The sequence below is a fragment of the Labrus mixtus genome, chromosome 15, assembly GCF_963584025.1.
Source record: "Labrus mixtus chromosome 15, fLabMix1.1, whole genome shotgun sequence".
Lineage (NCBI taxonomy): Eukaryota > Metazoa > Chordata > Actinopteri > Labriformes > Labridae > Labrus > Labrus mixtus.
This window is the reverse complement of record NC_083626.1, coordinates 13,897,791-13,916,252: the sequence shown is the minus strand read 5'-3', so window position 1 is coordinate 13,916,252 and position 18,462 is coordinate 13,897,791. Positions and strand designations below refer to the sequence as shown.

At 40.6% G+C, this 18,462-nt stretch overlaps 2 protein-coding genes across 2 annotated transcripts in view; one reads left to right on the top strand and one right to left on the bottom strand.

Annotated features, from left to right (window-relative positions):
- Positions 1 to 15,201, bottom strand: part of scn8aa (sodium channel, voltage gated, type VIII, alpha subunit a) — a 41,025-nt gene extending 25,824 nt beyond the window's left edge. The window contains exons 1-7 of the mRNA XM_061056687.1: positions 15,047 to 15,201; positions 10,975 to 11,308; positions 6,187 to 6,305; positions 4,998 to 5,087; positions 4,414 to 4,542; positions 3,744 to 3,835; positions 34 to 255 (exon numbers count right to left, since the gene is read on the bottom strand). Of these exons, the coding sequence (XP_060912670.1) occupies positions 34 to 255; positions 3,744 to 3,835; positions 4,414 to 4,542; positions 4,998 to 5,087; positions 6,187 to 6,305; positions 10,975 to 11,253 (931 nt within the window). The 5' untranslated portion in view covers positions 11,254 to 11,308; positions 15,047 to 15,201. The remainder of the gene's footprint in view (positions 1 to 33; positions 256 to 3,743; positions 3,836 to 4,413; positions 4,543 to 4,997; positions 5,088 to 6,186; positions 6,306 to 10,974; positions 11,309 to 15,046) is intronic.
- The window catches only part of rpl10a (ribosomal protein L10a), a 199,148-nt gene that overhangs the window by 45,783 nt on the left and 134,903 nt on the right, over positions 1 to 18,462 (top strand). The gene's annotated exons all lie outside the window — the stretch shown is intronic.

Here is an 18,462-nt window from a genome sequence, read left to right as displayed (position 1 = left end):
GCTCACAGCAGGTGAAGCTGTGCCTCTACTCACTGTCGTTCATGATGTACTCGTCCCAGTCAAAGCCCTTGCTGCCGTTGGCCAGGTGGCTCTCGGTGATGTTGACTGGCCAGAACACACACTTGTGGCGCAGGTTGCCCATGAAGAGCTGAAGACCAATGAGGGCAAAGACGCTCAGGCAGAAGACTGTCAGGATCATCACATCCGAAAGCTTCTTCACAGACTGGATCAGGGCGCCCACAATGGTCTTCAGGCCTGGGGGTCAGCCACGCACACACGTACACAAACCACATGGGTGATACAGGAGATGCTGATGTCCAAGTTACAATGCTGTAATGTCTATCTTTGCTAGAAATCATTTTCTACTGCTGCAAATATGCAATTCCTTTTAAGGAATTCATAACTAAGAGACATCCAGTTTGGACTGTCCTTAAGAATCTGGATGTAGTTTCATTTAATTGTAATGCCTACATACTGAATTTATCAATCTAAAGTGTATCATGTTTCCACTACATAGATGACTATTGATGTAATAAGATTCTTAAATGTTAATGTGTTTGTTGTTATAACTATCTGTGAATAAAACTTAAACTACAGCCATTTTTATAAAAATTGAGATATATGTTATACATTTTGAGAAACTGTACAAGAAATCTCTAAATACAAAACAACAGGAAATATTTAGGAGCCTTCCCACTCTTCTCAGATCCGCCTGGATAGAAAATGTTGTAAAATATAAAATATATCTAATCAAATATCAAATGAAAAGTCCAATTTGCTTTTGACTGTCATACCTTTATTTATTTATTTTGCAGTTGCAAAGTAAGAAAGAGGGGGAAGGCTGCAGAAAAGTGAGAGGTAATCTATAAGGAATAGAGCACAGCAGCACAAATAGGGGCCATAAGAAGGACAGAGGCACAGGCAAGGGGACTGGAAACAACATGCAGGTCATTTAAACGCCAAGGCTGAACAGGAGCAATTCAATGCCAGTGCCAGCGTGGGCACTTTCTTGAACTGTCTTGTATAAGGAAAGCAATGACTCCCCATACGGTGACCCTACAGTCTGTCTCATCCACACCTTCGCTAAGGACACAATGGGTTTACCTTTCAGACAGGAATCCTCTGGGAGCGTTCACATAGGTCCACGAGGAACTCTATAATCGAAGCTGGATGACCCATAACCAACCCCCCCCCCCCCACACACACACACACACACACACACACACACACACACACCTTTCTATTTGGTCTCTATGGGTACGGCAGGCTTCACCAGTTGTACATGGTGTATCTTCTTATTAAACATATTCTAAATTTAGAAGTCACATTTGGACAGTCTTATTAAAATGCTCTATTAGCTAGGTAGAGTCAATTAGGAAACACAGAGATATTATCAACAAAAAGGTTTTTTACAAGCCTGACACAATGCTTGTCATGGGTATTAATGAAATGTCAATTCTGAATAGTTTAAAATTTTAAGAAACAAATTTGTTTTCAAAACAAAGCTTCACCCAGAAGCCAGTTAGCTTAGCTAAGAACAAAGACAGGAAACAAGGGGAAACAGTTGGCTTGGTCGTAAGGTATCAAATATAACACATTAAGCTCACTAACTATCTTTTTGTTCAACAACAAAAGTGGAAAAAAAACAACAATCATACAGCGACCTCAGGACTGAAAAATGCACTTCTTTGAATTGTTACTTGAGGCTGAACCCATACGGGCCGGGCATATAAATGTATGTATTACACAATAATAAAAAATAAAAAAAACTATATAACTCAGCTGTTAGAAGTATGTCAGGTGAGTGAGTGACAGGTGAGTGAAGGTATTTTTTACTTATAAAAGTATCTGACAAATGATATGGCTGCCTATTGAATTAGTGGTACCAACAGTCAGTGAAAGACGTGCTGCAGCTTTTTGGGTAGTTGAATTACAGATTTTATTTAAATGTTATTACTCATTAGATGTGACTGCACACACCATACCTTGCTTTTTCGCTTAGATTGTCAACTATCTAGAAAAGCTAGCAAGTTAACTAGCCTGGGGAATGGTCTGTATAACTGTACAACTTTGCTAACTTAGCTTTTGCTAACCCTAGCTCATTTCAGTTCCACCATTTGGTCAAGTCTAATAACAGTACGGTCCTGACTGCTGATGAGTCAAACATAGGACTTTAAAAGGCAGTCACCAAACTATAGTTGATCACATGGTTGGTATTTTCTCTTTTTCTAGTAATTCAATGGATACTTCATGTTAACTGACCTTAAGAAGTTGTGGTAGGTGTATTTTTTTTAACCTTTGGAAAAAGTTAGGCAAGCTGTTTTTCCTTGTTTTCAGTCTTTGAGCTAAACCAAGAATTTCCATTTGCACTTAATAGACTCTTTGTCCCCAAACGAATGTGAAATTTAAAGAAGCCATCCACAGCAGTTCTTTTGAGTGAACACGACATCTGCTCTACATCCTCTATCAATAGATAGATAGATGTGGGGTCATTGTCAGTCCAAAAGGTCAAGAGGTCATTCCACCATCCCATCTGTGTCCCAAACCTCTACAATGTGAGCACACCGTTTCTTTTACTGTGTTTTACCATATCATTCAAGTCGGTTGTAAAAAAAAAACAAAAAAAAGAGAAAAAAATCAATAATCAAACTAAAAAAAAAACAATAGAGGGCAAATCAAACTCTCAATGCCATTAGTCAGCCAAGCTCTCGGTAGGCTAATATTGTAAAAGCAAGTGACTGAAAAGCATCATGCAGCATAAGAGATATGTTCACAAACTAGGCTTGGCAGTCTTCATTTATTATTAACATGTGTTTTCTCTGGGATCTACTGTAGCTCAGAGCAAAGATATTCTGAAAGGAACATTGACATACACTTGGTTTGTTTTTGATCCCAAAAACATGGAATCCTCTATTTCCAATTCAATTGCAAGTTATGAATGTGCAACTTATTTATGATGTCTTAATTTCACTACCACTTTTCATTTTGGTCAAAGGACAAATAGCATCATTACACACCAATTTGAGAAGCTTTGTGCTATACTTAGCTGATAAATACCATGTATAATTACGTTTATTTTTTCCTTACACTGGGAATATTCTATCAATATTCTTTGCTAGTGAACAGGGCTTTGTTTATTCTGAAAGCTGGTGGGGAATGAGGGGGTTAAAGCTATTTCTAAAGAGCAACACAGCTGCCTTGGAAGTGAGTCTCTTAATAAGATTGTTACTGGGGCAGAAGAGAGTGCAGACACTTTGGAGGAGACTGCAAAGCCTATCAAAAATGTATTAGTACCATTTTTGATAATTTTGGAGGGAAAAAAAATCAAAAAATGGTTGTCTCCAATTTTTTTAGTTGTTGCTTAAATCATAATCGTCATCATAATAATAGTGAGTAGAAAAGAAAGGGTGAGAGGATCAGCCTTAGTGTTTAAACTGAGTCTCACCTGGAATGACAGAGATAGTTTTCAATGCTCGGAGAACTCTGAATGTTCTCAGCGCAGATACATTGCCCAGGTCCACAAACTCTGTTATATATCTGAAATAGGGGAAGGATCACACACAGAACAAACACGATGACAATAACCACACACGCCAAGAGCACAACACCACCGAACCAGGAGGAATACGACGCCACTCACAGAGCCTGTCCACTGAGGAGAAGGGTGGAAGGTAAAAGGAAAGAAAGACACATACACCTAACACCGACCCCGCCCCACCGTCCCCTGCCCCATCCTGTCTTACCTGGAATTACAGAAATAGTTTTCAATGCCCTCAACACCCTGAACGTGCGCAGAGCTGAGACATTGCCTAGGTTTACAAACTCTGTTATATACCTGCAGGATCAAACCACAGTTACAACAGCTCATTATTTACATGAAAAGATGAGGTGAAAAGGTAAAGTCACAAACAGACCGGCCGTGGGAGGTGAGCTAAACAAACAATGGAGATGAACTTGTACTATTTCCTCACATACAGACAGGTAAATCTGTAGAAAACACTATTTAGGGAAGTGTAGTTGACGATGGGATAGCGGTCTTAGGTTTACTGGTGCAGACTCCAGCAGATTGAAAGAGAAAACATGAATCAAAAGGAAAGGCGGATGACAGAAGGAAGATAAATCTGATGAATGAGACTGAGGTGTAGATGTTGTCAGGAAGGCCAAAGAGTGTCGCATGAAAACCTTCAACTCCCCAAGAGACAGACCAGAGTAGTCTCAGGTCGAAGGAGGAAACACAGAAGATGAGTTATCAGACGGAGAGAAAGACAAATAAGGAAAGGATGAACAATCCGTACAACAGAAACCTCTTTTTCTTTACCCGCCCTTTACCCCGCAATAAAATGGTAGTACTTGTGTGCACATATTTACATTGCATCATTTACTGACAGATTGAGTAACAGGGAAAATACTTACGCCATCGAAATGACCATGAAATCCAGCCAGTTCCATGGATCTCTGAGGAAAGTAAACCCGTCTATACAGAATCCTCGTGCGCAGATTTTTACAAGCGACTCAAATGTATAAATCCCCGTGAATGTATACCTGGAAGAAAAGAAGGTTGACAGAATCAGTTCACCGTGCCGCATTAGAGCTCACTCGCATCTTCAGGTCTGCACCTTCGTTAGCTCTTGAATCACCAAGGAATGAATCAAGTTGAGTGGAGGAATGACAAAGTCAAGTAAACTTTTGCATGTATTGTTTTTATCTAAATGAATATGTTGAACCCACAGCATCTTTTTAACAAGACTACAGGTTCTCCAGTGGCTCTACATCCATCATAATGCAGGACCATTTTCTAAGACATACAAAACAAGAGCCAAAATGACAAACTCAAAATGTGACATACTTTGGACGTGTCTGGCAAACTGGATAAGGACATCCAGTTACAAGTTATTCAATAAATACATTTTGTTTAAGAATGATTGAAATGACCTTTACAACAAGCAGTTAGCATGCATCGATACTTTTGAGTGAAAACATTAAAAGGGAATACTTACTCTACTTGTTTGGACCACTCAGGAGGATCACTAAAGGTCATGAATATACAGTTGGTCAAAATAGTACACATAATGATCATGCTGAAAAGAGTGAGGAGCAGGTTAAGGAAAATATGGATCACATAGCACAACATACATATAAAACAACGGTAACTTGTGTTTGTATTCAATGTGATTTCTGTGGTCAGCTAGGTCTTACTAGCGCTCGGCATATTAAGGGTTAATGTCGTAAAAGCTACTTACAGCACTTAACAGAAGGAGGTTATGTGTGCTTACTACCACAAAGGCCATTATTATACCAATGAAATATTTAAATGCTATTTATTTAGAGGAAATAGCCTGGGGTTTTTTTATGCTACGAGACCTTTAGTGCAGAGACATCTTGACACAGGTAGGAAACAATGAAAACCTCAGAAGCCGCTTTGAAAGCAGACAAAGGTCAGTAATAGTTGTGGCTTGTGGCTAAGAATGGAAGGTAAAGCAAAGGGGAGTACAATAATCAATAGTGTTACGAGTACGGTTTAGTTTATGGTAGGTAGAGAATGTAAATATCCTTAATATATTTTTGTTTTACCTCCAGATTTGGAAATGTTATTCTACATCACACCGACCTCCATCTGTCTCCATCCTTCTACTTTGAAAAAAAATAAAAATGTTCTGACAATATAAGTATTCATAATCGCTTCTTTAAGATCTGTGTTCAATTCATTCAAGTCATTATTTGATACAAAAAAACCTGGCAGGCTGGAATGATCTCGGTTCAAATAAAATACTTCACAGATAAATATTCTGGTTATGTAATAAAGTATCCTAATAGACAATTTTTTTAGGAGATCTAACCTGGTTTGATGTTAAGGATGACTCATCAATAGTACTAACCTGCCATTAGAAAAATAAAATGTCTACTGCATGTTTTCCTGTACTGTAAAAAATATATATTTTATGTAATCTGTCATGCTATTTAAAGTCATAGTCAAGGTTCATTGACTGAAGAGTGCTATTGATTGCCATTATCAGACTTGATGGCAACCAATAACATACAAATTGGTATGTCTCTGTCTCCTGTAGTAAAAGTCACAGAAAACATCAATAGCAGTATGAGCAGACGACAGAACATATCATCATGAATAATGCACATGAACAGGAAACCCTTTTGTCTTAGCTGTTAAGACACCATTTGAAAGGATATGAATGTATCAAAATTTTAATAGCTATTCGCCTAACCAGATTAAAAGGACTTATGAAGTACAAGGCAGGGTTGGCACTAAAACGGAAGATTGTCTTCCCTCTATTTAGCACTATAAATGTCTGTGGAGAGAAGAGAAAGAGACACAGAGAATAGTGATCAGTTCAAAGTCAGATATGAATTCACATATTTCAGAAAATGCAAAATAGTAACAACATGAAATATTAAATACACAAACTGTGAATTTGATTCACTTAACAAATATGTAGTCTTATATCATATACTGCCAGTATGTTCTCAGCATATCAATCAGTGTATCTTAGACATTTGTAGGTAAGGTATACACTTTTTATCAATGAACTGAAGCACATGTGAGCAGAGTGAAAACAGCTGCTTATGTTGGTAGATTGTCCCAGTCACTCAGTGCCCCCCTGCACTTCATGGCTTTGGTGGTTTCAACTAAAGGAAATGAGCAAAGCCGAGAGGGGCGGGCGGAGCATCTTTCTGTGGATAACCTTATAATTGTTTAACTAAAATATGCCGTTTTGCATGAAACTTTAATGTGATTGTGCATTTGCAGAAGTGATATGGGCCCTTGTGCTTTTAACAAGGCATCCTGTGCTACATTAAGCTCTGCAGAGCCACTGAAGGCTGGACACAGTGGAGTCAAAAAGAAGGAGGAGGAGGAGGAGGAGGAAGAAGTGTGGGAAGGAGATGTAGAGGTCTGAGTGTGGGGGTCACATGACTGTCACTGCATGTTATCAGTTCATTCCCAACAGAAATGAGGTGCATGTGTGAAATGTTGTGAATAACAAACATAAACATCTCAGGTGGAAACATGGAACTGAAATGGGAGTCTTTCTGCCCTGAGGATGAGACACAGTTCTGTCACATGACCACCCAATGTTAATTTAAGATCTATAGACAACTCAGAACAAGCCTGCACAGTTTAACACGATTAGATAATCTAATTCCTCGAGCTGCTGTTATGGGTCAGAGCAGCAGCCTGATATCCTAATATACACGATAAACATTCCCAGTGAGCACAATGGTCAGCCATTATGGCATACATGGAAACATCCCAGTTGCCAGTAGCGTGACATTTCTGTTAAATGAAATCATCACACACATGTTGTGTGCATGTGCATCATGGATACACATAGACTAATGCACAGGCACACATACTGTACATGCACAAAGCCTAGAAATGAGCAACCAAGCTTGTTATCCACACACACACACACACACACACACACACACACACACACACACTACTGCTATATGATGGGACTCATTTTTTGTAACGCATGACTAAACTGCTGCAAAGCTACTGAAAATTTCATAATCTAGAGCTGAGCAACGAGGAGAGCAGTGGAAAGGACAGGCAGAAAACAGGGGAGATGATGAGCGAGAAGAGCAGGCAGGCAGGCAGCAACTGTGGCAGCAGCAGGCTGAGGAGAAGCAGGGCGGAGGGAGCCAGAGCGAGGGAGCTGAGCAGAAGATGAGAAGGCGAGGGGAGGGGGGGATGGGCGGGAGACAGAGAGGGGGAGAGAGAGAGAGCGCTGCTTCCACACACAACCTTCAGCCATCAGGCAGGGATGCAGCAATCTGTAACCATGGGGCCACAGCATTTATTAAAAGAGCCCCCTTTTTTCATCCCATGTGGTAAATGGTAAATGGACTACGATTTATCGGTCCTTTAGCGCAAGAGCTTCAGAGGCTCTGCTGCCATGCTAGTTGCTAAACTGCTCATATTTCCGTCCTTCTGCCTTTCCCCTGTTACTGCCATTTTGCATTTAAAAAATGTGATTGTGCTTTTTGGGGTTTCATTTGAAAGCACAATCGGTTAGTGGAAGAAAAATGTATATCATGAATATGCAACATGACATGGAACACATTTCTTAAAACGTGATCTACATATCGTGGTTTTTAAGATGAATTGTACTTTACATCAGGGCGCATTACAAGCATAAGTACCTTCATGATAGTATCAATGTCGTATTTAATATTTTTCATGAATACAAAAGAGGACAGGCAGGAAAACATTAGCTATTTTCTTATACAATTACACAGGTTGGTTGGGGTTAATGTTAAATTAACTGATTTTGCTTCAAATGAAAACATGAGAATGTCTCAGAGAGCTCTGTTTTGTTTCTCGTAAAAACTGAATATTTTATTCACCTTCAGGTCTTCCCCAGCTAAAACCATTTCAGTAAGCCTGCCTGCATCGTGAAAGAGAACTAGTGCACTCATGCATCCTTGCACATGTCGTCCATTTCGTCCCTGTCCTCACATCCTCCCTCTCTCTTTTTTAACTCTCTGTCACTCCCTCTCTCTTTTCCCTCTCCTAAAAAATGATCTGTTTCACATGCGTTGTACTGAGCTTGACGTGGCCTGGCCCAGCTAAGAATGGCACTGCCCAGCTCAGGCCACCAGCTGGATGCTGCGTCATGACCAACCCAGCCTGCCTGCCTCTTCATCAGATATGACACTATTTGATAGAGCAGCAGCTAAAGATTTGTGATGTGGAAGATTAACAGCCTTTACGGTTATTCTCCAACATCAAGCCCTGAGTCCATGAGAGAAAAACCTATCCAGAGCTATCCTGCCACCTCTGAGTTACAAAGACAACAGAGCAACGTTCTTCCATCAAGGTCAACACCTGATCTGACGTCACAGCTGCTCGAGCTGCCAGATCGGTAGCAGCATCGGCTCCCTTTGGCATTGGAACGAGACAAGATTGAGGGCCATAATTAGATTTTCCTGAAGCTGAGAGCAGACAGGACTGCTGCTAGAGTTAGGTGGGGGTGAACAGCGAAACACAAGACAAAAAGACAAGACACAAAGACACTCCCACAACTTGAATGCATCTGTGGCAGTAACGCTTGACAAATGAGACTAAAAAGAAAAGGGAGTGTTAATGAGTCCGTTTATCAACAGCACCATATATTGCTGGAAATGTGTTCCACGTGTCATCTGAATCGTGTCTCCTACTTGTGCACTGGACTGGTGGTTACATAACAGACGGCGTGCACCGTGTAAAGACAGGGAGGTATGAGACAGCCAGAGAGAGAGAGCGAGAGAGAGAGAGAGAGAGAGAGATATCTATGGACACACAATATCTGAACAAATCTGTTCAGATAATGATGAGGACTAAACAGTTTATGACAAGCCTGTTTTTTTGTTTCCCCATGTAGAACTTTCTGTATGATGTGGACCGGCACTGAGTTATACAAGACTGTTGTCAAATGTTGAGCAGTATTTGGAATAAATGTGATCAGAGGAGACCATTTTAGTTAAGACTTAAAATGTTGTTACATAATTATTGAAAAAGGGCAAAAACAGACTCGTTCAAAGATTCAACCCTGAACTATCTGTCCTGTTTATCATCATACCAGCATTAAAGTGACCCTTGTGCACTTTGCATCTTGATTAATGCTTAAGTAAAGACGGCCAGTCTTAACAAACAGGCTCACACTGTCAAACACTGAACAACATTGCATTCATGGCTTCGATTTTTTAAAATGGCTACAACGAGACCTTAATTCAACCTCTTTCAAAAACTACACAGAGACAGCCTTTATATCACTTTAAACAGAGCCAGACAGTCATCTGAAATACATACAGTCTCCTGTAACAGTTCTGCTTGACAGGTGATATTCAGAGACTCTCAAGGTTATCCGACTGTCCTCAAACTGAGCATCAGTCATGACAGAAAGCCTGTGAGAGACCAGTGTCTCCAACAAGACAATCAGAGTCCTCAAAGGCTGCCGCTGCTTTTCTCTCCTGTCAGAGATTATTTCTTAAACAATTAGGAAAGCCCTTCATGTGGAACTTCAATAGCTACTTACTCTGACCTTTTCCCCTAAGCCCTGCGAGCACATCAGCGATAAGACAATGTCCCACTTAAAGACTCAACTCGTACACGCCCAAAAGGTCCTCGAGGAGGGAAACATAATTGCGGTCTCTAACGTAATCGTTTAAGCAACTGTAAACACAGCACATCTGGAAGCTAACCATCTCATAGCACATAACGTCTCTGCTTTGTCTGCGTATGACTCACCTTGACATCACGAGGCTACTCATAACCTGCCTAAACAGCAAAAGTGGCGAGTATGCTGATCCAATTGGGGGAGGCGGGAATTATCAGAACTACTTGCAATCATTGGTTTAAAAGCAACTAAATGGATTGAAATACTAATAATACTAATACTAATAATAATAATAATAAATATGAATTGAATTGAATTGTTTCTGTCGATGATGCATTGTTATTGTTTTTTTTGCCTAATAAAGAGGCAATACTGTGCACAATAAACAATAAACAGTGGTGATTTGGGACTTTAGACACTTGATGTAAAGGGATAACCACCATTTTTTTTTTCCAGTGGAATATCATTTGAGATTTTGTGATACCTTAGCCAATAAAATGAGAGTGTCTGATGCCTTAGTCAAGAAATATTGTCATTTTTTGTGTTCTCCAAAATGTTTTGGAAACTAAACCAAATTTCTTAAAGTTAAATTCTGTCTTATAAACAGCTGCTATCCAGAAACTGGTCATCCAGAATTAAATCAGGGACTATCTGATGGAGGAACATGTGTGCAGGCTTGGAACTACATCAGATAGTTGAGATAAATTGTATTCTCTTGAGTTACGTTGGATACCTTTTGGATGGTGTCAGAAGGTATTAAATACAGTACCAAGCCCTAGTCACAGACCATGTGGTTTAAAATACATCAGTAAATGTCAGCAGATATCATGCATGTGTTTGTGTGTCTTTGTAATCTCACTTTCTGAGAGTTCACGTAGTATGGGTCCAGGTCCTCCAGTGGTACCGCCACCAGTCCTTTAGGGATGTCCCCATATATGTAGGGCAGACTCCTCCCAGCCTCCAGGTCGCTGTTGGGCTTGGGTTTGTTCTCGTCATCGTCGTCTCGGTAGCTGTTGTCCGGCTTGGGCGGCTTCTTGTTTTTCTCCTCATTGATGCGCTGCTCGAGGGTCGCCAAAGATTCCGGGGTAAACTTCTTGAAGCTATCAGGTCCTGGCGGTGCAAGAAGGGGTGCAGCCATGTTTTCATCCTGCAGCTACTTGGTCTTCAGGTTTGTACCATCTACAGTAGCAGCTCTGCCAGAGAGGCACACAGAGAGGGAGAGTCAACCAAACTTCAAAAATACCTCTTAACAAGTCCATTTAGAAAGTGAGCACACACTTATTTTTTTATTTAGCTATACAATATAATGTGTCAGCAATAACCATGAATTCTCTCTGTCTCCATAGGAACTTTTGACAAAAAGCAAAATGGAACATCACCATTGCCCAGATGCATGCATGATTATCCAGCAATCATTTACAAAAATGTACAGTTTTTGTTAAGCAGTCATGGTAGAAAATAATTCTAATTATGTAATAATTCTAATTAATATTATTGCAATCAGTCACTGTAAATACAAACCACTTAGTCCCATGGGTAATAAATAACAGCCCATAAGCAGAAAAATAAAAGAACTCTATATCTGGACTGTAGGGGTCAAAGTGCTACCCCATAATAGTTTTGTCTACAAGAGATGTTGAGAGTAGCCGATGAGAATCAGGAATGTCGTCTTACAGCTATTGGCTATGCAGGTATCCCTCTATCAATAACTACAGACAAATAGATACTGTTTCTCTTGTGCTACTGTTTACACAGGTATATTTTAAAACCAGTCAAGCAAACCAAAATAATGGATTTGTTCATTTACTTCCAAAATCAGATGATGCCCAAAACCTAAAAGGTATAGTTTTAACACAATACATAAGGATATAAATGTACCTTTAGCTTCTCTCTCCCTCCCTTTGTCTCAGGTAAGTAGATACCATTAAACATGATTGTACTCCAGTTTAAGGATCAATCTAACAATCCAGACAACAGGAACACAGTTGCATATTCTGTAGGTGAAATTGAACACCCTGCCCAGTGGCTTGTTAACACAAATACACCAGTCATGTTTAAGATTATGGCAAAGTGATGGACACTGAACCTTAAGGTTTCTAAGGTGAGCAGGTTCAGTATTCAGAAATAAAACCAAAAATGCATCAATAAAAGTGTTTTGGTTACAAAACCGTGTGGAGAATTTAGATTTCAACTGGAGTAGCTGATCTATATAAATCTGATCCTTCATTTATCATGGATCTCACTGTTACATATATTGTATGGTTAAAAGCTCAACCATATGGCACCCGCCCTGATTTTTTGAAAGGAAGTTCACTCACTACAAACATGGTGGCCTTTACATTTTTAAGCTGATAAAATAAATGCTAAACCTCATCTATAAGCTACTGAGAGAGCTGCTTATATACAACAATAACTGTATGAATGGAAGAATAGGTTACATTACACAATAACTGGACCACTGTCACCTCATTGTGATGTTATACAGTGCAGACACAGCTGAGAGGATTGTAAACAGTAAAGTCACTCTGTCACGCAAACTATTTGAAAAAAACACCCCAGGCATTGTCTCCGGAAATGCATATTTTCATATGAATGCAATAGCAAGACATTTAACTTGGTATAAGCGTGTGCTGGTATCAGCCATCTGATATATGTACATCAAACTGGGAACTCAAGACAACAGCAACGTTGGTCATTTGCAGAGATCGATATTATCAGAAACCTGACATGTAATTGACAGTAATGCAGTTGTAATTTCAAATTATTAAGAATTCATTATGTAAGAAGTTCTATTAACTTGCTTCTATGTTTTGTCATAAACCTCACAGTCTTATAAAGAAAGAAAAAATAATGTAACTTGCATACTTGAAAGAAATGTCTTGTCAGCTGTGTCAGGTAACATGCCAGGCAACATAATCATGAAGGTATGTATGCCAGCCAATATTTCCCCTTAAAGTTGAACACATGTTCTAGGTCATGCAATAACAGAGCCATGACAAGTAGACCCGTTTAAGGATTTACTCCTTGTGATGTGTTCTGAACAGCTGTGGAAAGGCTTACAGAAGGCCCAGTGGCTGCATGATTCAGAGGAGCCTTTTCGTGACACAGTAAGATGTAAAAACGTGTTTGTTGGTTTCATGACAACAGTTCAGGACACTTCAGGGTCAACATATTAATGTTAGGGCTTCAGAGGAAACACCTGAACTGAGACACCAAGCATTTCAAATAAGACTGGAAATATTTGCATTTTTTGATCTAATAACAACACCTTATTCAATTCTGTTTCCAGCTTGAGGAGGGTGGGAGGGGTGGATTTTGCCAGAAAAGGGAGAACTACATCAGCCATATCTGAATCACAGGGCCTGTCACTTCCTTCTTACTTTCTTGCATAACACACTCCTGAACACGCTTACCGTGCTGGTATCACACAGTAAAGACTGAACACATGCACATGAAAACATGCAGCCTGTGAGCCAAGACGTCTGTTTTAAAATGGACCCCAGAACCTCACAGTCACTGAGCCTTCTGCTGCTCTGCTGGCGCTGTCCGCTTCAGCACCACTCTCTCACACACACACACACACACACAAACATATATGCACGATAGAAAACATGCAGGGTTGATGGAAAAATTATTATAACCAATCCGTCTGTGCTGTAAACCAGGCCTTTCTCTCCCGACGCCTGTAGGCCGGCAGGTTATCATCCAATGTGAACAAGTCACGGTGACAGTAGGCTACCGGTCTGCTCGTGTCTCAGTCTCAGAGACTGACAGGCACATTTTCATCTCCTCAGTCATTTTCTCGTTTTCAAAGACGCGGTGAGAAATGGAGACTTGTTTACTGGATCTATTAATTGAGAAGGTAGGGCCTGCAGACGCCATTACCTGCGTCTACCCCCCCCCCCCCTTAGCCTATATATTTCATTGAATGGAAAAGTCCTGCACGACCACAACGACAGAGAAACAGGAGGTTATACTGCGCAAAGAAGTGGCCCGTTACCACCAAATTGGCTAAAGCACCATTGCTGCAGTGGGTGGTTATATGTAGAAAATGTCAAGCTGTGGCCAATCATGCCCAAGAAATGTCAAAAAATATGTCGATGTATCGGGAAAAAAAAACAGCAATATGTAAAACCTTGTTTTTCAGCAAACACAAGTCAAATACGACTGGGGTTTTTTTTAGGCGCTTTTGAGCGTTGCCTAGAAGGATCTGCACCACACCCGTGAAGCCATGTCGACTGCCAAATCAATAAGGACTCTATCTGTGCACGAGATAACCCAGAGTGTGAAGCTAGCCAGCTGCTTGAAGTAAACACACAATCTGCATAAAAGGATAAAGCCGGAATAATACGACTTGGGTCAGTTAGTGATGCTGCCACACCAAAAATCACCTGGATGAATGAACCAACACGGAGCTGTTGACGGTGGAAGGAAGACCAGGCTACTCACATAGCATCAGTCCCATTTCCGAATCCTTATTGTGTTTTCAGTAAATCGTCCTGCAGTCCGAAGGCTATGAATAACAAAAAAAGTAGCGAGCAAAATTTAGGGAAAATCTTCCTTTTTTTGCCCTTTTGGGCTGGAGCAGTCAAACGGTGCCCTCCCTGAAGCCTACCCCAAACCAGGCATTTTCTCTGGTAAAGGTCTAAACAATTCTTCATGAAAGAGTTAATCCGCTAAATATCTTGCAATCGACATCAATTGATTGGTCGTCACATGTATTTCCCTGCTCTGGTCCAGCCGAAAGATGCCTAACAAATACAGACACCCTCGTACATCCCGCTTCACACACACACAAAAAAAAGAGAAAGATGCGGAGCAGTGTGCAGCTCTGCGACATTTACGCAGGGAACCCGACGGATAGAAAAACTGCCTTCGTCTAAAAATACATGCGCCAATCTCTCAAACGGTTATAAATGAGGGATACTCACTTTGTTGGCGTTACAATGAATCCGGGAAGCCGTAGCAGGACTGCAGATGTGGAAAAGATTTGGGAGAAACTGCGGTTGTCGCCATATTGTTGCTGCGATCTTCTCCCTCAGTGCGAGCAGTTTCCCTGCATAATTGATGACTCTCAGCAGAATGTAAGGGAGTGTCGGCAAGTGCGCTTGGCAAAATCCTAAAGGTCATTTAGGTCTGCAGCCTTCCCACCCCCCCTGTGTGGTTCACAAAATAAAGATGAGCCTGGATAAGATTGTGCAAAATAAAAGATTTTTGGGTTTTTTTTTGTTGTTGTTGTTTTTTGTTTTTTTTTACAAAATGCTTCGGCTCACTGTGAGTTCAGCGGGATGAGTTTGTAGTGCAGGCATTTATTGGTTGTCAGACTGTGATAATTTAGTCAGAGACATAGATACAAAGAGAGAAAGAAATCATTTTTTTAAGAAAGTGTCTCATGTCTTTTAATCAGGCAAAAAAGAAATATGCAGGCCTGCTACATGTTCTGCACATAAAACCAACTTGATGTAATTTGTCCGACCATGAAACAAACATGAAGCCTATATGGTTCATTTCTTGTCTCTTCATTGGACTCCCATCCTCATCTCTATTCTTTAGCATTAATGGCTTCATCTGGCCACTTGCCCCTGTTTTTTGTTATTATATAATGTGTGTGTGTGTGTGTGTGTGTGTGTGTGTGTGTGTGACTGTAGCCTAGTAAATGAAAATTCTCTTAAATGTTCTCTAACAAACACTTACTTTCCATAGCCTTACTTCAGCTTTCAATGTTTTGTTTAGTTAGTCACAAAACATTATAAAAGGCTCATCGTGAATTGGTCAAAATAAACTTTGTTGTGTGAGCTCTCTTTTTGTCTTTTTGGCCCTTTCCAGACATCTGAAAGCGTTGACAGATGAGCAAACAGTTAGCTTCAGTATATGTACAATAACAGCAGATATTTGGATAACTCACTTCTTAACGCATTTTTCATGCAGTTTTTGAGAATGATTTTTCATAAAAGATTGGTCAAGATGTCATGTTGAACTGTAGGCGATGGGCCTATCAAGTGTATAACTTTGTTCACAGAAGCCAATTCAAATTACATATCCGACCTACTGCATTAGAAATTAAACACATCTTTGCCAAACTGAATTCACACTGAGGTTTTGCTTTTTAGCCCTACAGTCCTACTTGGCCATATGATATGTAGCCTAGCTTCAGCTGTTCTATAATTATAAGTGCAGTGGTGGGTCTACATTTTGATGTCAGCCAACTTTATTTATCATCTTGTGCTGTAGCCACATCATTAAGCCTACATTTAACTTAAACATTTGGGTAGGCCTATTTGAATGTTTTAAACACAAAAAGTTAAAGAGGGAGGCTAAGATAGGTTTCTATTCTCCTCCAGACTTGCTAGCTAGCGTGCAAGTCTAACTTCTTCGGCTAACTTCAACCATCGAAAAAGCCTACAAACCCCTGAGCACCAGCCTCTGCTTGCCTTATGTTTGGCTTCTGCTTTACCTATCCATTTTAATCACATAGGCTATCTCAACGCAACCCAAAATATAGTATTCCTGTTAAGGCGAAAGGTGTTGACTAATAATATTTTGAGGTAGCCAGCCTGATATTTAGGCTAAATATTACTAGTTGGTTTGTGGAAAGGAACAACGCCAGTTCGGCCGTCGCCATCTTCTTTTTTTGGGGGGGGGAGGGGCGTAACCATACCTGTTCTGACAGTAGGGGGTGGAGTTGGAGAAACTAGAGACTTCAGCAAATGGTAATCAATCAATTAATTTCAATAAATCATTTTCTATTTGTATACCGTAGCTCAAATTGTTAACAAATATTATCTCAAGAAGATAGAAGAAAAGAGCAGGTCTAGACCATGCACTTTGTTTTATTAATGGGCAGCCTTCTTTGACATCTTGTTAGGCTCTATGGATAGGCTACTACACGTCTATACTCAGCTGTCAACTACCACGGCCCTATGAATGACTTCCTGTGTTATACAGTCTGTGGCCTCAATATGACAATCAGGTTAGTAACATAGACAACGACCTCCTGTGCAATAGTTTGGAACTGGGACACAATATAGAGATACCAAACCCATTTACAGTCTGCGAAGAGGTCAAAGGTTTTTTTGTCTGTTAAGTTTTGCATCTGAACATTGAGTCTACAGAGAAGACTTGCTTTGTTGTCATCCAGCAGTCATTTCTGACTTCTGCATTGGCCTCTTTGAGTTTTTAACAGGTCTTGAGATAGAAGTAGGCCTACAGCAGGTCCAAAGCAAAGAGGGCGGTGGCTTCTCCTAAAGTCCACTGACATCTCTACAGTCTTCTGTCTGTAAGCAGATCAGTCATTGTCCTGGATGAGGCCAATGACATTGGTGTGATCAGCAAACAGAAGAGTCCCCTGAGGTGCAGTCATTGGTGTAGAAAGAAATAGCATTGGAGGGTCCCAGTGCTTTTTGTCTGGGTGCTGGATTTGATGCTCCCCAGCCTCACCTTCTGCCTCCTGTCAGTTAGAAAGTTAGTGATCCACTGACAGGTGGAGGCTGGCACTGTGAGTTCATGGTGGAGGATTTCCAGCATGATGGTGTTGATAGAGAGCTGAATTTTACAAAAAGGATCTTTGCGTAGGTCTCCAGGGAGTCTAGGTGGTGCAGGTCCCACGTTGACTGCATCATCAACCGACCCGTTTGCCGGTAGGATAAATGCAGGCGGTCCAGCAGGGGGCCTGTGATGTCCTTAAGGTGGCACAACACAAGTCTCTCAAAGGACTTCATGACACAGATGCGATGTTTATTGCCATTTGCACAGGACAGTACAGGTACATTGGAATTTTTGTTTGTAATGGAGGGTTTCTTGGTGACCGGGATGATGGTGGAGTATGTGAAGCAGTATAGGGCACTTCAACTCCAGAGAGCTGTTGAATATCTGAGTGAAAATGGGGGAGGGCTCGTACGCACAGACTCTCAGGCAGAAGGGAGACACCCGTCAGGTCCCGCAGCCTTCCTGATCTTCTGTCTCTGAAAAAGCTGACACACCTTCTTAATGACAATTTAAAAGCTAGCTGTGAGATGTATCATCTTGGAGTATGTGCTGAATGCATGCTGATGAGAAAACACAGATGAGTTCAAGTGACAGTAGCGTAAACTTCTTTTGTGGTTATTCATACATTAGAGCAGGGGTTCCCAAACTTTTCAGGTCCCCAAAATAAGGGTGACAGAAACTGGGGACCCCCCACTGTTCTTTAAGGTGGTTAGTTAGTTATATAACGTAGCGACAGCCACGCACACACTAATAAACCTATCCAAAAACTAGGAACACAAAATAATACAACAGTCTAAAAGAATTAAAAATGTCATTTCCATTTCACTTAATGATACTGTCTTATATGACATTGGACTACTTT